Source organism: Calonectris borealis, chromosome 8 (genome assembly GCF_964195595.1).
Source record: "Calonectris borealis chromosome 8, bCalBor7.hap1.2, whole genome shotgun sequence".
NCBI lineage: Eukaryota > Metazoa > Chordata > Aves > Procellariiformes > Procellariidae > Calonectris > Calonectris borealis.
In genome coordinates this window covers 32,861,843-32,882,986 of record NC_134319.1, presented here as the reverse complement: position 1 = coordinate 32,882,986, position 21,144 = coordinate 32,861,843, and the positions used below count along the sequence as shown (strand labels likewise).

Genomic DNA, 21,144 nt, shown 5'->3' with positions numbered 1-21,144 from the left:
GCACCCCAAGCGAGCAGAGCCAGAAGGCGGCATGGCCACGTGGAGGAGGAGGGACATGGGAGAGTCAGTCGCGTGGGTCCACATCCAGGACTTCAAAGGAGCATCAGCAACAGTCAAACAAACACTCTGTCTGCTGGCTAAATAATGTCATCTGCAAGTGATTTGTCCTGTCACCACCAGTCTGGATGCTTCGCCTTCGCAGACGATCAAACAGGAGGTCTGCTTTCCAAGATTTGTCATCACCAGAACCCACTGCAGCTGCCTAAATGTCTCTTTCCAAGTAGCGCGAGCTGCAAACACTTCATCAGCAACTTGCGTCATCCCATCCTAAGCACTCCAGCATTTCCAGAGGGTGGAATTAACCCTCTGGCTTGTAGATTCACGCAGCAAATGGTAACATTTGGACAATTCAGTGGCATTTCTGACTGCTCCATGCCAATGCACCTCTGCCTCATGGGACTCGAGGAGGCAGCTTCCACCCCATGTTCTGGCCGGTCCTTGGTCTCCTCACTGAGGCAGCAAGCAGCGACGGCAGTGCTCAGCCTGGGCGATGGCAGCGGCTGTGTGACAGCTCCGGTTTGTCACGTAAGGAATTTTATGTACTCCTCATGCAAACCATCACAACAGATGTTAGATGGTCTGTGCAAACCGGGGCTGGATTTCACATCTGGAAATGGAGACAGAGCGGCATCACCGCAGCTGGACTTGAGACAAAGGTGAGACGTAAGTCCAAGCCTGCTGATCCCACTCGGCGTCATGGGAATGAAGCAACCCTGGGCAGAGGAGCTGGTGGGAGCCTCAGCCTTACAGGACTCCACGCGCTGGGATGTCACTACTGAGCTTTGAGGCTGTGCCCCAAAGAACTCACATTTAGAGCATAAATGGGAAAAGAGGAAAGAGGAAACACCCCAGCTTTGCCCCATGGAGTGGAGGATCTCTTAGGAGTTTCCCACCAAAGCTGAACTAGGAGACATGCCTGAGACACTGAGCGCAAGATAGCCACCAGCTCTGTGCTGAGTCTTTCTGATCGCCTAGCAGAGGTTTGGAGAACAGAGAAGGTACGCGGAGGATCTCCAATCCTCTGCTAGAAATCCACAAGCGATAACCTGGAGAAGCAGGGCTGGAAGACAGCTAGTGGTGAGACCAGCAAGAGGAGGTGTGGGGAAGATGTCCAAGAAGGTGGAGGCCATGCATTTCATAGATAGGAGCTGTTGCTGACGTACATTTGAAGTAATCCTGATTTCCGGATGGGCTCAAGGCTCCGGTTCTTTGGAGGCCAGATGCTATGAAACACCACTGCAGCCCACACAATCTCCCAGCCCAGCTTGCTAAACTGGCTGGAAACATCCACGTTACTGGGAAACCACGCAGACAAAAGCAGACATCAAAGGACATGGGGAGAAGGGAACATCTGGCTGCCTCTGCAAGACCGGGGCATGAGGCACCCCATCCCCAGGCAGCTGGAGGGGTTGCAATGACCTGGAGGAGCCCGGGGAGAGGACACGGTGCTCACTCAGGCATGAAGGGACTGTTTCAGCCAGCAAGAGCTCAGGGCAACCTCCTCCAAAACCTGCTGTGGCAGCTCACCACCGCCTGGGCACCAAAAACACTCGTGTCCCTGAGATCACCCCACACAACCACAGACATGGATCAAAAGGGAGAGAACACGTGCCATTCAGACCCAAGGTCAATCCACTGCCTGCTTTGGACCACAAGTGACAACGAGTTCAACACACAGAGATGCATCCAACTCAAGCCAAAGCCCAGGAAATGAGGAAAGCCAAGTCAGACCTTGGCATGGCTCAGCACATGTATGTGTGTTTGCACGCACTTCATCCAGCAGCTTCCACAACGAAGCTCTTCTGTGTCACCTTCTCCAGTAGGCTTGAAGGTACAACCACCTCCTTGCACCTTCTTCCCTCCATCAATGCCTGGGGCCTTTCTCTAACACCACGCTCCTGCCACACTCCTTCCCTTTCTCACCTGCAACAACCTCCATTCCTCAAAGGTGCATTATTTTTCCAAGACCTTCTGCCTTTTTGCCTGTGGCAGAGAGAAAAAGAGAATCCCATCCCCTTCCCACCCCGCATAGTATGAACGGACTGGGCAAAACTCCAGAGACAGTATAGGGCTGGTGGGATGGAAAAAGATGATGGGTTGACAATGGTATACTGCCTTCCATCTTCTCCTATATTTATGGTCCTTCAAGGGAGATGGCTGCACCCCAAACATATGCACAGCAGCCAGCAAAACAGGAACCCCACTGTGAGACTCTAAGCTCTATCATCAAACAGATTCATGAGATTTGCCAGAGATCTACCTTCCTGGTGACCAACACCTACGAGGGATAAGCCTGTTGGTGAGCAGGCCTGCCTGCCTAGCCGACCCAGCTCCCAAGCCTACCTGGGCCCCAGCTCATCTTCACAGCGCCAGGTGAACTCCCCAAAGCTCTCGTAGTGCTGATTGTAGTGGTAAAGGACTCGGTGCAGGCTTGGGGAACCCAGGTCCAGCAGAGTGTTGTAGGCTGTTTGCTGCTCCTTGCCACTGGTGTAGCCGTTGAAGAGGTTGTAGATCTTGTCTGCTATTTCTGGGCAGAAGGACAGCGGATATTCAGTGGGGTGCCGGGAAAGGCATGAACAAAGCCCACCAGGCTAAAGCTCAGCTCTAGGGAAACCAAGACCAGAGCCAAGACTTGTTCCCTGAGTTACGATTTACGTCATATCAAGACAAAGTCCCAATGGAGGAGCAACAGAGTAGATGGCATTCCCCGGACTCAGTCCAGGTTAGGTTCCCATAGTTTGGTCCAATTAGGAAAAGAAACAGGTGGTGTCATCAGGTACAGTTAATGAAGTACCATTTATTTATGAGAAGGCACACAATCGGGGTTTCTTGAGCACAGCCACCAGCTACACTACTAGTTGCTTCCTGGGCAGGACAGGCAGGTCATCTTGGCTATTTCGGTATGTCCTGAATGCCTGCTCCTCCACCCATCCTCCCACCCCTCCACCAGCACCGAGTGCCTCTGCGTTTGTTTGCAGAGAGGATGTGTGCCTCCCGCCACCTTCCACACCAACCCTCAACACCACGTGGCAGCATCTGGGCCATCATGGGTGAAGGACATGTTATAGCCAGGACACAAGATGTGTGTGGGGACATGCTGGAAGGAGGAATTCCCTGTTTCTCATCCCAAGCATCACAGTCCAGCAGCTCCCTCTACCTCACCTTGAGCTTTCACATCGTCTACCACAGGGCAGGGGGTCTTGACCATCACATCACTGGACCTGGAGCGTCTTCCTGTGTTATCGACTCCCCAGAGCGTGAACCTGGCCAGGAAGGAAAAAGGTGAAGCTCTGGACTCCCAAGACCTCATGCAAACACAGGCAGCATCAGGCAGGAGCACCATGGTCAGGGCGACGGTGCTGCCATGGGCATGGCACAGGGGAGGTGACTCACATGTAGGTGGTGTCGGGCTCCAGGCAGCGAACGATGAGGGAGATGGTGGAGGAGAGCCTGTCGGGCACTTGGGCCGGCATGGCGCAGGGTGACTTGGCGCCGGAGATGATGTCGTCCACGAAGCTCAGCACCGTCTCTAGGGAGAGAGGGGAGGACGCGCCGCGGGTGATGACACAGGTGTCCCTGGGGCTGTGGAGAGCCGCTGAGGTCTGTGCCCGCTACCATGCTGCCTGGTGCCGAGGGGGACCAAGGCTCATGCATGAGGTTGGTGCAGAGATGGACCTTGCTTTTCCAGCAAGGCTCATCACCATGGCATGAAGCTGCCACTTCTGCAGCATGGTGGGCAGGAGAGGGGCTGCTTTCTCTTCCACAGGATACTGGATATGTTGCAGCATCCCCTCACAAAGAGGGAGACAGAGGCTCTCCTCCAACATCTCCATCCCACCCTCCCCAGAGACAACCAGTGGAGTCCTCACTCACCTGTCTCCACCTTGGAGTGGTCCATTCTGTCGGTGACTTTCTCTTGACGGAGGAGGTAGTCGACGATCTGCACCCCGATGGGGGGCTCCGAATGCCCCCACTCCAGCACCACCAGTGTGCTGCTGGGCTCGTGAACGGTGGAGAGCCGCAAGCTGGGGGGCAATGCCAGCTGGTCAACAGCTCAGGAGAGCACGGTCTGTCAGCAGTCCCCATCACCCACCCGTGCTCACCCTCACCTATGTTTATCACAACCTTACTGCTCCTCTGTGCCTTAAAAAGGCAGCAAAACCGCCAGGCTGAGGCACACAGCGTGGGAGAGATGCTGAGGACAACCTCTCCAGCCAATCCCCATGGCTGGTGCAAAAGGCAGCATGAGTGTGTTTGCTAGTGTCACTCACTGCTGTGTGGACCACACGCAAATGCACCAGAAATGAGTTGGTTTCTGTAAGATAGTATGTGGGGACTGGTTTTGCATTACTCTCTCGCAGCAAAACAGCTTCAAAGCCATTAACTCATTAACCCAGCAACCTCAGGAGAGAAGTGACCCCCTCCTTTCCTACCCCTCCTGGCTCTGGGCATGCTGGTCCCCAGGGCTCCTTCCCTGGGGTTGCTCTACTGAATTTAGAAAACACACTGCATCTCTGCACCTTCTGCCTGATTTGCAGGTCCCCCATCCGCTTGCAAACCTGTCCCATAAAGCCACCCCAGCGCCACCATCTCTGGCCACCATGCTGTTGGCCATCACCGCCTCCTCCCAGACCCATCACACCAAGAGGCCAGCTAGGCACATGTGGAGACCTACATGGGGTGTGGGAGAGGCGCGCAGGTGGGCAGCCCATCAGCCCCGAAGGCACTCGAGTCACAGCGGCACCAGTCCTCGATGACGTCCCCGCTGCCCGAGCACCACAATGAGCTCATGGTGGCCTCCTGCAAGAGCTGGGAGAGATGAGAAGGGAGTGAGTACCGGGCAGGTGAGCTCCTATCCTGCCACCACTTGAGTCAGTGCTCATCCATCCCCTGGTGGGTTCAGCACGGTCCATCCACCCTGGAGAGCAGGGCTGGACAACGGGCAAGGGCTGACATGGCTTAACATGATGCTACCAGGGCAAGGTGCCTGCAAAGACTGCCCCGATGCTGTCCTGCCGCCCCCCATGCCCACCCCACTGCTCCCAGCCAGTGGCTCCTCACCCGCTGGGTCTGGTTGTTGGTGACCAGCTCGTAGATGGGGGCTGCTTTGGTGACCTCCAGCAGGATGGGCTCAGCTGGCACGTCGGGATTGGAGGTGACGTGGCAGAGCGGGCAGGAGGAGGGGCAGCGCCCGCGGCTCTGGCACTCCATCCGCACACCGGCCGCCATGCGCTTGGTGCCCGACTCGGAGAGGCTGGCGATGTACTCGGGGAAGGTGAGCACTTTGGGGTCCCGCTCGCGCTCCTCCGACTCGTCCGAGGGGGAGTTGCCTGGGGAAGGGGGAAAAGAGGGGCACCAGGGTGGGCTCCGAGCCATCGATAAGGGAATGCAAGGGGGAGCCCTGCCTTCCACCCAGGAGAGAAGCAGTGCTGCCCAGAGACCCCCTGTATCCTTAAGAGCTCCCCGTTTGCTGTGTAGGGATGAAATGCTCACTGGTCTTCAGAGGAGGAATCAGGACTGAAAAGTCTACCCTGGCCTCTACCATCGCAGGTCCTTTTGTCTCCCCGTGCCTCAGTTTCCCCAGCCTCAGGCCTTCGCCGGGCACTGGGATGGACCAGTGCAGCAGGTCCCCACAAGAGGGAGCCTCCTTCACGTGGCTGGAGACTCCTGAAGGACCTGCCTGGGCACCTTCACCCTACGCTGACGCCCCGCCAAAGCCCCCTGCCAAACCAATCCACTGGCCCAACAGCTGATTTCTTTGCTCGACTCCGTCGGTTCCCAAAGACTCCCATCAAAGCTGATGTGACAGAGCACGTTGGAGACCAGAGAGGACAAGTGTCAGACCAGGGTGCACAGCAATGATGCTGTGGGTGCCCCCCGCAAAGGTCTGCAGCCAGCAGCACCTAAGACCTCAGAATGAGCAGGGAAGACTTGCCAGTGCCTCACGATGCCCAGAAAGCTCCCGAGATGGCTACAAAACCACCAAGCCCTTCTCCAGCCCCTCCACCCCTCCTGCACTCGGTCCCCATGCAGGGGGAGGGAGATGGGGAGCAGTTCCCCTTTGGGAGCTGGCTCAAGCCTGGCTCCTCCTGTCTCTTGATCACCTTGGGGCAAAGGTGGAGGTGGGCAAAGTTGCAGCTGGGCAAGGAAATAAGGTCTCTCCCTAAGGGCTTAGCTTACAAAGCACCATCACGAAGCAAAAGAAAATGGTGAGATGGAGACAGATAGGTTCATCGGGACCGCAGACCCCCAGCCGGACTGTGACGAGACTAAGGCTCGTTTACCCTCTGCCCCGTGCATACGGGGGAATATCTGCAGGTCCTACCCTGCCAATCCTCAGGCAACACTGCAACCCAACAGGCTTGGAAAAAAGCCTTGCAGCAGGAAAGCATCACCACAGTCTATGCTTTTCCCAGCTCCACGCAAAGGTGCCTGACACTGGGTGCCACCGTGGCCCGGCCGCACGGGGCAGCGAGCCAGACCCTACACTTGGTGGGCTTTTCTCCAGCATTCCCATAGCAGGAAATATTTTGACACAAGGGAAAAAGTCCTGGCACAGCAGTCAAGAAGGTAGGATCTGCCCATCACTGCTGCGCCCTGGCTAACATCGCCCCGCTGCTGCGAGCCTTGCCGTGCAGGGGAACGGTGCTTTTCACCCAAAATCCCTACCAAAGTATGCCCCTGGCTCTACACCGAAGAAAGAAGGGCCCAGAGGGACCATTGATGGTTGGTGGGGTCAGAGGAAGCCGAAGGATGCCCAGGCAAAGCCTTGCCCCTGGGGCAGGCTCAGGGCATCGCCGGCAGTGGCTTGGTATGAGCTGGCTGCTGCAGGGAGCCACCATGTCCATGCATGGCTCAACAGGAAGATCTTCCTATTGCAAGGGTTTGTTGAGAAATGGGCCAGCGATAGCCTATCCTCGAGACTCCTGCAAAGAAAACAAGGCTGTTAAACAAAACCCAGGGTGCAAGAGCATTGCTCTGCTCCCCCAGCAAGCTGGAAATGGATCGCTTTGGGCTGGCTGTGAATTGCAGCTTAGCAGGCACCGAGGGAAAGCAGAGGAGCCAGGGAATGGTTTGTCTCTTGCAATTTCTCAATCGATATCCAGCTCCTGGCGTTTGCAAACAAAAAGCAAAGGAGGGAAAGTGGCAGGTGCCAGAGCGAAACCGAAATGTGATATTGTGGGTGGAAAGAGACTGCCAGACCTGAAAAGCCTCCAAGCAGGAAAATCAAAGAGGAGGAAATTGCAGGGAAAAAAAAAAAAGTACTTGCAATCAAAAGATGCTACATCTGGAGACAGCCCATAGCAAAACAGCAACGGGTCTGTACTCTCACAGGTGGGCTTGGGAAGAAGTCCAGACCCCAGGAGGTCTGAGCCCACAGGATCCAAACTCAGGCTCAGAAAGAAGCCTTTCCCACATGAGAGCCCTGGAGAGAAAATAAATGTCTCCACGGCCAGGGCACAGCAAGAACAGCACCATAGGCTGGTGCCAATACTGAGAATTATGAAGCTTCATGATGGAAATGATGCGTGGTCTCGGTGCCTGTGAGCTCCAAGCTCACGCTGCCTGCACCCGGCAGCTCCTGGGCAGGGGACAGCAAACCAAGGTCACCTAAAAAGCAGCATCTCTGCTCGGCATCCCTCGTGTCCGGGCTTGGGAGCTGGCTCTTGCTTGCTTCCCAAGTCTGGGTGGTGCAACCCAACGTCCCCAGCACAGGCAGCAAAACGCCCGCAGGCAGCTTTGCAAAGGCCAGCGCAAGAGGAGATGCTGTGGTCCTGGTGACAGCAGGCAGGCCTTAGGCTCCCTCTGCTTTTGGAAAGCTCGTATGCAAACCAGCATCACCTGCCTGCAAAACCCCTTCGACAGGGGAGCCGTCGCACCTCGCTGCAGCAAGGGCTCCGGAGGGGATGCTCTCTGCAACATGGTGAACCTCCCAGTTCATAACTGGGCTCCAGACATTAAAAGCACAGCGCTGACAGCCTGGGAGAAGAAAGCACATTAGAGGGAGAAAAGTCTGGCAGCGGGATGCAAGTGGAAGAGAGCAGATATGGCAGAGACAAAAGGAAGGAAGGAACAGGATTAAAGACAAATAACAGTTAAGTCCAGAATCAGGCAGGACAGTTTGGTGGGATTAGTGCATTCTTCTTTCATCTCCCTGGGGATGTGGGTATTTATCTTCCTTTCTGGCCCGGACTAACGCCTGCTGCAGTCCACGGGAGTCCTTTGGCTGGCTTCAAAGAGTGCGAGAGCAGGGTGTAAATAAGAGGATGAGATGGGATGCAGCCCTGACACGGGCCGAGCACTTTCCCTGCTATGCCGAAAACAAGCCCAGCTTCCCACTCCCATGGGGTGGCTTTGGGGACCCTTCCTGGGGACGAGCAGGGTTCCTACCTTTGCTGATGTCCTCGTACTCCAGCCAGAGCTGCCGCTGGACCTGCCTGTTGGGATACCAGATGGAGCAGGACTCCTCAAAGCCATACACTGCCTCTTGGATGTAGTGGTTGCCAAACTGGTCCAGCAGCGCCACAAAATCTCCACGGGAGGTGGCCCCATCCAGAGAGTGGAGCGCGTTGCTGAAGGCTGGGGTGGAGACAGGAGAAGATGCTCAAATCTCAGGGGTGGCCCTTGCCACCCCTCCAACACGCTTGTGATGGGTAACCAACCTCTGAGCCCGTCACCTGCACAAGAATACTCTTGCCACCCCTTTTTCCCTTCTTCCCCCCGGCCCCACATGCTTACATTGGGAGATGGTCAGCTGGTTGAGCCGGACGTGGTACATGACTGACTGCACCTTCCAGTGCTGCAAGAGGGGGTATCCGGACACCTCGCTGAAGTTGACCATCCCTGCCGGAGAAAGAACACGGGGGCTCAGTGCCCAGGGATGCCTTATGCCATGCCTGGGGCAACGCAGCCAGCGGGGTGGGAAGAAGCCAGGGGACAGGACTATGCACACACCACGTCCCCCCAGGGAGGTAGCAAGGCATTCAGAGCTGAGGGTCAGCTGCTCCCTGGCAATTAAAATCATGGTTTTGAAGGAAAACACGTGGGCTCGTTTCATCCTGCCATCTGGGGCTCTGTGTCAGAAGATAACGAGCCTCCTCCTGCATCCCCTCCTGCTTCTTTCCTGGTGCCCGCTCCCAAGACATGCCCAGGTGTGCTAATTATTTCACTAATGAGAGTTGCGCTTTTTAATGAGCTGTTTGCAGGCCTGGGAACGGTCACCGTCACGCCACATGTGCCCGGGTGCAGCCAACTGAGAGGCCCTGGGGTCCCCTTCGGCCAGGACTGAGCCGAGCGGGATGCACGCGTACAGGGGAAAGCACACGCCTGCTGATGCTCCTGCTCCCTCAGGACGTTATGGCATCGCTGGAGCTGAGCAGGACCTGGGGTTTCTCCCTCTTCAGGCAAAGACATTCCATTCTCCAGCCATTGAACTCTGTGTTACGGGAGCCAGAAATTCGTGGAGACCAGGGCTGGGCGGCCACTTCGTCCTGCCCAAGGCATGAGCCAAGGCACGTAGCAGCTCAGCTTCCATGAGCAGAGGGACAGAGAGGCCACCAAGCCTGGACAAAGCCCCAGAAAGTCAATTGAAGGGTGCCCATGGCTCTGATTTTGGTGACCAGAGCATCCCGTGGTGTGCCGCAGCAGGATGCCGGGGCACGGCCACCTCCTCCCTCCCAGCTCCGCTGCCGTACAGCCAACACGGCACGCCTCCGCTCGGCAGCGAAGCGGCAAACTCTGCTGCTAAACAGCCACACAGCAGGAGTTCAGGAGGATAACAACGGGCATCCCCCGCTCCGTAACAAGAAATGAAGGCAGAGGAGAAGGAGGATAAGATCCTTTGCCTTCCAGTGCCTCTCCCTTTGCTGCTGGCTGCTACCAACAGCTTCAAAGCCTTGCTCTTCCCTGCAAAGCGTTTATGCAAAAAACAGCCCTTCCTTACTCAGCAGCTCTGCCTCTCGTGTATTCACAGCAATATCCAGATCTGCTTACTGACAAGCAGAGAAGATTTTACGTCTTTTCCTCCCCCCCCCCCCCCCCCCCCTTAATCAGCCACAAAAAGCCAGCAGACCAGTGGGAAATGAATAGGATAATTTACTGGCTTCTGCCTCCCTGGCATAATTGCCAGCGGAGTCCCAGTCCCACCGACCCTGCAGTGATGCTGAGGCCGTGTTGGCATTGCCTTCCTTACATCCATGTAACCACGTCAAGGGCAGCAGAGCCCCGTCGGGAGGCAGATGTCCTCCAGCAGCTCCAGGCAGGGCTGAGCATCCCCATGGCTGCAGGGGTGACCCCCTGACACAGCCCTTTTGGGGTAGCTCAGCCCTGCCAGGACCCACCGGCACCCTCCTCCCTGCCTGCATCTGCCTGCACACACACCTACGCTGCCATGCACCACCATGCAACCAGCACCCATCGGACCCTGGGTGCAGCCCACGGGTGCTCCCCAAAACCCTCCTGGGAGCTCTGCCAAATGAAGCAAATGCAGAAGGTCTCGTATGAGACCACCCTGCAGACACCTTCCAAAACACCTTATTATCCATATCCCTCATTTAGTAGCTGCCCGGTATCCTCAGCCATTTCAGCCAACAGCAACAAGGACCAAGGAAACAAAGGCTATTTAGGGGTGCTGGCAACTTGGTGGAAGAAAGGTAAATCCCTGAAGGTTGTCTAGGAATCCATGATAACCCTATTGCTCATGGCCCACAACGCTCTGGCAGGACAAACCAAAACATTTTGGTTTGGTTGCAGCAGGTTTTGAATGCTTTGTTACGCCGACAAAGCGTTTCTGATTTGGAAATCAAATGGAAGGTATTTGGAAAACTTTTTTGCCTTGAATAAAAAAAAAATCCTTTTTGCAAATACTCCAAATATCCAATGGATGCTTGAGCTTTTACTCCACACAATTATTTACAGCCTCTCCTGCTCCTTCATTTTTAATGTCTTCTTCTTACAGCTGCTGCTGCTGCAGTTGAACGTGGGATGCTAAAGCCAGACGAGATACATCCCATGGTAGATATATTCCCTGGGAGGGTTAGGTGCTGAAGCCAGGCACGCCGGCAGCTGCCCCGCTGGGAGAGGCGTGGGTCCAGCCGGACTCACTCACCGGTGAGGAACTCGGGGTCAGGCATGGGGTCGGAGAGCTCCTCTTGGCACTGGTTCTCCAGGGGCACCGTGGCCACCACCAGTCCATCTGGCAGCTGCTGCTCCAGGCCCCGGGCAAAGTTGTTCTGCCTGGAAGTTAATTGCAGAGAGGAGGGCAGGGCTGGAGGACAGGGGAACTGCCTGGGATCATCCCCACCAGCCGGTGACCCATCCCAAAAAGCCACCCAGCCACCAAGCCTTTCCTTTGGGCACAGGTTATAAAGATGGCACAGGCTACTCTTGATGGAAAGCTTCAGATGTGCCCTCCCCACCAGCCCATCCATCTCCTCCAAAGCTTGGCCAGACGTGGATGGACCAGGCAGTCTGCTAAGGTCCAGCCCCAGGCTGCTTCCCTTGCCTTCTTCTTGGAGAGGATGGTGAGGTCTGACCCTGCTGGGTCACCTCCCCACGTCCCCAGCTCACCTGAACGTCCCTTTGAGCACCTGCCCCGCGGCCACCTCCTTGGAGTGGTTGTTGTAGCCGTAGAAGATCTCCCCGAAGAGCGTCTGGTTCATGGGCAGCTCACGGGGCTCGCCGCAGTCCCCTGCCTCGGGGCATGATTCCGAGATGAGCTGGCACGACCGCCCATCCGTGCCCAACTTGTAGTCCTCAATGCACCTGGGAAACCAACACGGGGTCTACCATCAGCTGCAGCCCCCACCGGTGGAGACTGGGGCCACCAGGCTACCCCAGCAGGGACACTGGGAACAGAGGAGACCCTTCTTCCCAACCCTACGAGCTCAGGGTGGCAGCAGCAAGGTACAGCAGCACCTCGGGGGTGTCCCTGTGGCCAGGGCAGTGATGGGTCGCTCACCCGCAGAACATGAGGATGTTGTAGAGCAGGGGCTCCTCGGGCAGGGGGACCATCTGCTGCAGGCACAGCTGCTCGCAGCCCCCGTTGAAGCCATCCGAGCAGTCCACGCCGACGTGACGGTCGTAGCAGCCTGTGCCGTCCTTCATGGGGCTCAGTCCCGTCGGGCACTGGCAGGGGTGGGGGAAGCGAGAGGTGAAGCCCGCGAGGAAGAAATCTGGCCCTGGGGCTGAGGCGAGGGCTCCAGAGCTGTTGTCCATTGGAAATCGCAGCCTGAGTGATGCTCGGGGGCCGCGGGATATCCCTCCTGCACTGAAGCCTCTTTGCAGCCCTGGGGAGCGCAGCCCCTAGGGTAGGACCCCCCCAAGCCGCCCGCCACCATGGGAATGTGCTGGCATCAACCCCGTTCACCAGCACCCAGCTCCAGTGACCACCAAAGCAATGTTGCCCTTTCCAAACCCACTGGCTGCCCCACGCTCACAGCCTCCCCACCCCGATGTTCAGCACTGGTGGCATTGCAGCAGGACGCCCCAGCCCCACAAACCCCTCCGTTTTGGGGCACACGCTTTCCTTGCACAGCAAAGCAGCTGCGGTGGTGACAGAGGACACGCGTGAGGGATGTGGGACCTCCTGGGGAGCCAGCAAGCAGATGGACTTTTGCTCCCTCGTGCGTGCGTGCATGCAGCAAGGGCAGGGACAGAGGAAATGCCAGCCCGAAAACACCTCTTTCGCTGCAAAACCAACCCCAAAAATGTCCATCCCGAGGTGATGGGAAGGGAGGAAGGGTGGAGCCCTTCCCCTTCCGCCCTCCCCCTCTTTGCTCACACCGAAGGAGATCTGCAGGTCCCCGGGGGCCACGCACCACGCAGCCCGTTGAGTCCAGCTTGCGGTCTGAGATGCAGCGGAAGTTCTTGCTGCAGCCCCCGTTGTCCCGGGAGCAGTCGCGGACAGGACCGAAGGAGTCGAGGAGGACCTCCAGGCTGTCGAAGGAGGAGGAGGTCATCAGCTCTTCCCTGCGAGGAGGAGGAGGAGGAGGAGGTGTGTCACTGCTCCAATGAGACATTGCGAACGTGTGCATGACCACGGTTGCTGCATGGGTTTTTCTGGAGCTCAGGTTTCCCTCAGGCTGAGAGCTAACTGAACGGCAGCCAAGCTTTTCGAGGGATGCGGGAGCTACTGAGATGATGAGAGCTACCTCCATAGGCTCAGCTTTGCAGGCATTAAAGAGGGGCAGGTTAATGGTCCTGCAAAATGTGGGGCGAGGGTCCCAGCTCTCATCAACCCCTACGTGCTTTGGGTTGGTCCTCTCGCTCCAGGGACCCACCACCAGTTTATTTGCTGAAATGCCTCCTAAAGACCCTAGCCCCACCATCGCACCTACCTGACCTCCACTGCATCCTCCATCACCGTCATATCGGTCTTGCACTTGGCCGAGGGGTTGATGGCCAGCTCGGCCGGCGGGATGACGAAGCTCTTGCTCAGCGGCAGCCACATGCCTTCCCCCAGGGTGTAGGTGAACCTGCCAGGGAGAGCAGCAAAGGCTGGCATGGAGGGAAACGTTGAGCCCGCCGGGCTGCCTCTACCCAAAACCAAGCCCTTGAACCTCCCCCCTGCCCTGCAGGGACGCCAGCCCGAGCAAAGGCAGATGGGCAGGGTGAAATGGGGTGGCTCCTCCGAATGCACCCAAATGACCCCAAAAAGCACATTCAGGTAATTAAAAATAAGAAAAGACAAACACTTCTCTTTTCGGTGGAAATCCTCCTTCGGAGTCTAAACTTTGTTTTCATCACGGATGGAGAGGAGGAACCGGCTGCTGGGCATCCAGCAGCCCACATGGCAGCTGTGGTAGGACCTTCCCAGCCATGCTTGCATGTCCCCAGGAGATGGCACGGAACAGCTATGCTCAGACCTGCCAGCTGGGGGGACCAGCCTGCCCTTATGCCCTGAGTCATATTTTTGACCCCCAAAATGTACTGACCAGTTTGCCTTTACCACTTACCGAAAAATCTTGTCGGATGGCTGCTCGCCCAGCACCAAGTCGAAGCCTCGCTGGAAGATGGTGTACGGCCAAGGCCTGGAAGAGAAACCCAGGAGCATCACACCAGCGTCACGCCTGCACCGCCCCTCACAGCCCAAAACACTTCCCCCGCTTATCCCCCAGCTCATGTGCAGAGGGGTCCTGGGATGAATCAGCTCAAACCAAGCCAGGACAAGGTGATAAAATAGCCCCACATCCAAGATCTTAATTTTGGGGTTCCTACAACATCAGTTCCTCACCCCAGCCCCAACCCACCAACAGGGTGGTGTACCACATCCTTCATTTTGGGGTACGGCACGCTTCCGTCCCCCCCGCCCGTCCCACATCAATAAGCCTCTCGCTTCTGCAAGCTTGGGTACCACCCACCCGGCTCCCATTTTAGGGATTTGTGTCACAGCCATCGAACTCCGAAAAAAAAAACCAAAAAGCAGCTGAACCCTCTCTCTGCGAGGCTTTTGCAAGGGAGCGCGTCGGGTCTGGGGCCGCAGCTTCACCACCTGCCTTATTCCCCTTGGCCTTCATCGTTTCAGGAGGGGATCTGAGGACACCTCAGCCCCCACGGGACTTTGCAAAGGGGTCTGGAAGAGAAGCTGGAAGTTTGGAGCCAAGCGGGATTCTGCAGAGCTGACGGCCCCATCTCCTCCATCCCTGCTGCCCTAGATAGCATAGGGTGATGTGCAACTGCGACTCGGTGGCCGGTGCCCTTCGGTGGGACACCCGTGGCCACGACACCTCGGGACGTGCATCCCCGGCAGCACGGCCCCGCTGGCAGAGCATCACTTGGAGAGCGAGGCTGACAAGGCAGGGCAAGGCACAGAGACACGACCGTGGTGGGCTTTGAATCAGGCAACACGAACCGCGCTCCCAAACCCTAAAGCTCCAAATCCCCTTTGCAAGAGCTGGGGAAAGAAAAAGATTTTTCCGTGCCGTCACATCGCTGCTGTTAAAATTCAGGGTGAGAGCATCAGGTGCTGCTGACAAGCCTGGGGATTTTCTCCAGAGGCAATTACAGCTCTCCTGCACAAGCACTTTAATTTCTAATCTGAAGTTATTTCAGCAAGGACAAAAAAAAAAAAAAAAAATCCTGATTGCAGGATTACAGAGAGTCGTCTCATTTCCTCGCTGGGATACAATGCCACTTTCCCATCCGGTTGGCTGGGAGCGGGGGATTACATTCAGCCCGCAGATTGGATTGCCCTGAATAAGGTCAGCTTTAGCCAGCAAGTGATGTCTCCTTGCATCTCGCCGACACCTTGAATGCTTTGTGCCTCCACCTTCCAGTGCTCTCGCAGATGGGTTTTGTTCTTGCTTCTCAGGAGCACACCAGGCAGGGAACAAAGGCAGAGGCAAGGTATTGTTGCCCATCGACTCGGGTGGAAAAGCGGTTGTGAAGAGCCGCTCTTAGCTTGCAGTGGAGCTCAGCCCCGGGGCAGGCGCTGCGGAGGCGCGGGGGCTGCCGGACCTCTGCCAGACGGCACATCTGGCAGCCCATGGATGCCGACACGTCCGGGACATGCGGCCGGTGGGCTTGGACCCGCCTGCGAGATGGAAAACAGCACCCAGGCCAGGTTGCATCCACCCAGGGTGCAATTTCCAACTGTGGCTAAAATTCGTGTGATGATGACTTTGAGCCGGGGAAGAGGTTTCCATGCTCCGGGAAGGGACCGTGTGGCATCTCCCCAGCCTGCCGTAATTTGTCTCTATTTGGGGTCAAAAAAGGTCTTTTAAAGGGAAGGTCCAGCCCTTAGCTATGTGCCTACGTGGCCAGGGACGACCAATGCTGCCAGGCACCATTGAGTCTGCAAGGACACGGTATCTTCTGCAGGGAAGCCCTGGGACGGTCTCCATACAAGACCTCAGCTCAACAAGAGGCGCTTATCCATCCTCATCTCCGAGGAAGCTCTCCAGGAGCTCAGCGCCGACATTTCCACCCACGCACCCTTGCTGACTCGTGCCTTCTGCTACAGAGGACGGGGGAGGTTCTCCTCCCCCAGGCACACCTCACCTCCATCACTGCCTTTTGCCCCTCTGTGCCTCTGCTGCTGTTTCACCCCCTCCTTCCTCTCCCGTGCATGCAGGCGTGTGCCCCCATGATTGTCTCCCTCCCCGCTTTCTGTGATCACTGGAGGCACCTCGCTGCTCTGGTTTTTGTTGTTCTTGGCAGGTATTTTGGTTGCATGGTCTTCAGAGCTCACAAAGGAAAGCGGGACTGATCATCAGCAGCTCTGCGCCTGATCAGGTTGGATTAAATGGGCCAGAAATGACAGCTCTTGGCCCCCTGCAAGCCTTGGCACTCAGGTAGGCATCTGAAACAACAAAACGGGGGATCACCAGAGCATCTGAGAACCAGCAAACTCCCCACGTGCAATCAGCAAGTTCCCACAGCCAAGGCGCTGCCAGTGCATCCCCACGATGACCTTCAGGCCTCTTGGCTTTTTACAGCTGCGGTTTGCTCCAGATCTGGGCTTGAGTGGAAGCTCCCAAAATACCTGCTAAGCCCTCCGGACCTGGTGCTGCTGGTGATGCTCTGACCCACCTCAACAAGACCCCAGCCACACTTGAATTGCAGCCTCAAGGGGACGAGGCCAGACTGGCTTCCAGCGTCAAGACCTGTGCTCCTGCCCGTCCTCGCTCCCTGCAAAGCTCTTCTAGACAAGATGGGTGGGATGAGGAATCAAAGCCCGGTGCCTGCAGGATGTGACCGCGATGAGCTAACCCTGGAGCAGCTGGTTTGAGGGGAGCTGGCAAGGAGATTGGAGGGGCTGCAGGAGGCGGTCTTTGCAGAAGGCTCTGAGAAGTCGCTGCACATGAGCGTGGCTGAAAGGCCACTGGAGGAGGTGGTGGTCAGCTGTTATGCACTGAAATAGGTGACTTCACATCTGGTTCCCTGACCCCTTGTGCTCCTGGGGATTTCCACCCAGTGAGCGGCACAAGGACAGCCATGCCGAACCCCATCATGGCATCAAAGCACCAGCTCCAAGTGCGTGCTGGGAGCGAGCAGCAGGGACAAAGGCACTCACCACATCCCTTCACTGGCGGCTCAGGAGTTCTGAACAGACCAGAAGCATCCACACCGTGCCTGCACCCCTCCTGCAGCCCCAGGACCCACTCCCCACGATGACCAAAGTGGGGACCCATGAAGATCCAACATCACCTTGATGGGGGGCGAGCAGAGATCAGATGTGACACGAGCACCGAGCTGCCGACTTCTCCTGCCGGCGATGCCCATTGCGGCTCCTCCCTGACTTTGCTTTGCTTTGCAACGGCTTTGCTCGGGCTTCAGCTGCCGATGCCTCTCCCCTTCCCACCTCCCCACCCCCTGCCATCCCTTCCAAGCAGCTCTTTATTAAAAATGCTAATGCCGGCACTTTCTCCCTGGACTGCCCGTAAATCTGCGAGGAGAATGGGGTGGGAGGAGGCGGCGGATGGGTGGTTTGGTGAAAGGATCTGAAAGAAAGAAGAGCTTTTTATCTGGCCGTCCTTCAAGCTCGCAAAGCCGAGGCACACAGCAGGGGATGGAGAGAGGCAGAGGGGAAAAAAAAGATAGAAAAAGGGGTGAGTAAAAAAAGAGAAGAAGAGAAAAAAAAAGACTTTAAGCATGAAAAATGCTGTCCTTGTCACTTCAGCGGGGTGGGGAGTGGATGGTGCGTGGGGATGGGACAGGAGGAACGGCCAGGGAGGGGAATAACTGCCTGCAGAGGAGAAGAGGCACCACGGGGAGGGGAGGGGAGGTGGGTGAGCAGAGCACGGGCCGTTGCACTAATTGGGGTCCTGTGCTGGAAAAAACGGCTGCAAGGCTGTGGGGTGGAGAAAGGGGTAACTTGCCCTGCGTGGAAGGGGGGCTGGGGTGGCCTCCACTTGCCAACTGCTGGAAGAGGATGAGAGTGCCCAGCCAGGCATGTTCGCCAAATTGCCTTAAACTGGCCTAAAACCTCCCTGTGCCGGGGTGAAGTCCATTACAACTTGAAAGGGCACGTTGATAAAGACCCCTTAAATGCAGATCGTCTTAAATCTCATCGGGGTGTCTGAAAAGGGCAAGAAGAGCACGTGGGGATGGGAAAGCCACGGGCCATCGCGCGACGGATCTAAGGGCTGCGATGAAGAACTACAAATGCGGGCAGGTAAGAGTTTATTAACTAAAGGCAGAATGAGAAGATTTGACTTTTGGTCAATTCATACCACGAAGTAACCGCAGGAATTTGGTTTGATAAGCAAAGATGAGGCAGGGTTAGTTGGATTGCTGGAAACCGAATCCAACCCAGGAAATGCTAGAGTAAGAGCCAAAAAACAGCTAATTAACAATGCATATCAAAGTAGGAAGACAGACAAACAGCACCAGCCAGATTTGTTTAAAACAGCTGAAGAGCAGCACAAAAAAAGCAGCTGATCAAATGTATCTGTTACCCGTGATCAAAAAGATCTTGTTTTTTTAAAAACTGATGAAGATTTAGGGACCGGATGCGTTGAGTAAAAGACGTACCGCGGCGGCATGGATCTTAGCATGGTACCCAAAATACACACAACACACAAAGCCTCGCTGCCGTCACCAATAAAGCTCAAAGATGAGCTCGCCTTCACGAGCAAAATTAGATGCTGCTGAGTGAACAGACACCGAGTCAACCCGAAATCACTGTAAATAAAAACAAACCAATGGCAAACCTATCTAAACCAAAGGGTTGAAATGAGTTTTCAGATAAAAATGTCACCCTAGGAAAACAAAAGAGGTCATAGCCAGACCACGTTGGTCCCAAGAACGCCGAGGGATTTAGCAGAGCCCCCAGGTCCTGCTTTGCTGACCTCCCCTTTGCTAAGAGCCGATGTGGCTTCTCCGGGGACTGACTCGCCGCCTGGCTTGTGCTACCCACGGCTGCAGCAACGTCGCTCCAATATCGGAGGGGTTAGGAGCATATTAGACAAACAACGGCCAGAAATGATTCAGGCACAGTTGATCTCACCTTGGGACAAGGGAAGAGAGCAGAGGATTTGCAGACATCTCTTTCAGGTGAGCCTGTGGGCAACCTTGTTGCTAGAGTTGGGAGAGAGCTGATGAGCGAGCTGACGAGCACAACGAAAGACAGCGTGGCCTGGCAGCTCAACCTCCACTCCAAAAAAATGTAAATACCAGTTTAAGTTACAAGTTATTCAGTTAAATGGGCTCTGACAAGATGGTTCTGCTGGACCAAAGAGAGTTCATCACAGACATGACCCTGTGGAGGCCAACGGTTCACAGGGGACACCTTGTACAGGTAGAAGAGATCTCCACCACCACAAGCCCTTGCAGGCAGAGCTGCACCAAGCAGAACCTGGACATCAGGAACAGAACACAGCACAGGAAAAATATCCTCATTAAACATCTAGCTGGCTCTGGCATCACAATACTTAGTGTGGACGCGCTTTCAAGAGCCCCTATAAAGAGTGGAAGCTGCAGGCAGGGATGGTTAAGTATGATTTCAGCTGCTACCATTTTCTAAAACAAAAACCTGACATGTTCAAGGAAGAAACACAAAATGACCCCAGTTTCAAACAGCTTGGGAGAGGAGCTCTCAAAGGGTGGTGCTGAAAACGCCCCGACACTGCAGCATTGGAGCTTTCTTGAGAGCCTAGAGAAGGGCAGGGACTTTGACGGTCCCACCATGGTCTAGGGCTGTGTTGCGCCTTGGGGAAAAAGAGATCCGCTAGGTTTCTGTGCCCCAAACAGAAGAGTATGCTGGAAACGCTGCGTGTGATTTATCATAGCCAACTTTGGTATACAAGAGGAGACCCAAGACAACATGTATCCTGGCCAAGTATGAACACTGCTGCAGGAGGAAAGGCAAAATTTCAAGTGTGAGCATGGAGAAGGCTCCCATGGGGACATCAGGATGGAGCTGGGTCTGAAAAGCAGCCCCAAATTGCCCGGAGGAATGGAGCGAGTCCTGAGCAGCTTTTGGGTTGGCGTTGCTGAGATTAAAGCTGGGTCCAGAGCTGCGAACGGCCCGGGGGGCTGCAGGAATGGATTTGTCCTTCCTGTCCTTGGCTTTTCTCCTGGTTGTTACCATGCATATTTTTTCCCAATTTGCCTGTAAGCAGCTTTTTCTCCCCTTTCTTTTAAGACGACGGAGCAGCTAGATCGGGAAGAAGCTAGAGAAGAGCAATATACATGGGAGGAAAAGTGTGAAGCTGCAGTCCCACGGCCAGGAGCAACAGAAAAGCAGAAGGGAAGGAAGCAAATGCTTCTCCACCTGCATTTATCCGTTTTTACTACCTGCCTCAATGGACAAAGTCATTTGCCCTCTTGCTTTTTGCAAGGTGGTGGGTCTGGCATGCTGCTGGTAGCTCTGACTGAGACACAGGCTAACACCAAAGCCATGGGTGGCCATGGGCTCTTTCCAACCCGCTGTGAGACACTCCTAAACCCAACACATCCCAAAATGAGCAAGTCCCTGGCAGGCAGCTGTATTTCTGCCTGTATTTTCCCACCCCGGCAGTGGTACCTCGCGGTGGTTTGGGGACCCTGACCACACCACTCAGCACATCCCCAGCACGGGGTCACCTGTCTCATGAGCATCGCCCTGTCCCCAGCCTGGCTCAGGGCACCCACAACGACAGCCACCCTTGTATCCCGCGGCCAGTGCGCCGCACTGGGTTTAATTGCTAAATTGCTTTTAAAATGAAAAAAACAGAGAGCAGGTTGGAGGCAGAGCAGCGATGCTCTCCCCGGGCCCCAGTTCAAAGGGACGCAGCCGGGGCCGGCCGGCGCGGGCAGCCCCCCGTGGCTGCCATCCTCCGGCGCAGCGGGGGTGCCTCCAAGCCCAGCCTTTGATGATTTTCTCTTCCCGCTGTGAAGACTAATGCCTTCAGAGAGGGCGTCCTGCCACACGTGGGGCTGCCGTCGCCGCAGAGCCAGCTGCGGCACAACGAGACGAGGGGAGGAAAAAGGGGGTTGGAGGTGCCGGTGTATGTGGGGCCTCTGGTTTTGGGGGCGTCCTGGCTTTCTGCACGTTACCTCCAGCCACCCCTGGAAGTCCCCATCTGCGTGTCAGAGACCCATGAGTGTTAAGAACCAGATGGAGCATCCCCCCAGGGTCACAGAGGTTTGGGATCCCCCACC

General features: G+C 56.0%; 1 protein-coding gene across 2 annotated transcripts in view; it reads right to left on the bottom strand.

Moving 5' to 3' along the window:
• ASTN1 (astrotactin 1) overlaps positions 1 to 21,144 on the bottom strand; it is a 56,579-nt gene that overhangs the window by 6,555 nt on the left and 28,880 nt on the right. For both annotated transcript variants that reach the window (XM_075156876.1, XM_075156877.1), the window contains exons 9-22: positions 14,016 to 14,090; positions 13,398 to 13,535; positions 12,879 to 13,029; positions 12,020 to 12,186; positions 11,629 to 11,823; positions 11,168 to 11,295; positions 8,800 to 8,904; positions 8,452 to 8,640; positions 5,122 to 5,390; positions 4,736 to 4,869; positions 3,934 to 4,085; positions 3,454 to 3,589; positions 3,223 to 3,323; positions 2,404 to 2,587 (exon numbers count right to left, since the gene is read on the bottom strand). In XM_075156876.1, coding sequence (XP_075012977.1) covers positions 2,404 to 2,587; positions 3,223 to 3,323; positions 3,454 to 3,589; positions 3,934 to 4,085; positions 4,736 to 4,869; positions 5,122 to 5,390; positions 8,452 to 8,640; positions 8,800 to 8,904; positions 11,168 to 11,295; positions 11,629 to 11,823; positions 12,020 to 12,186; positions 12,879 to 13,029; positions 13,398 to 13,535; positions 14,016 to 14,090 — 2,124 coding nt within the window. The remainder of the gene's footprint in view (positions 1 to 2,403; positions 2,588 to 3,222; positions 3,324 to 3,453; positions 3,590 to 3,933; positions 4,086 to 4,735; positions 4,870 to 5,121; positions 5,391 to 8,451; positions 8,641 to 8,799; positions 8,905 to 11,167; positions 11,296 to 11,628; positions 11,824 to 12,019; positions 12,187 to 12,878; positions 13,030 to 13,397; positions 13,536 to 14,015; positions 14,091 to 21,144) is intronic.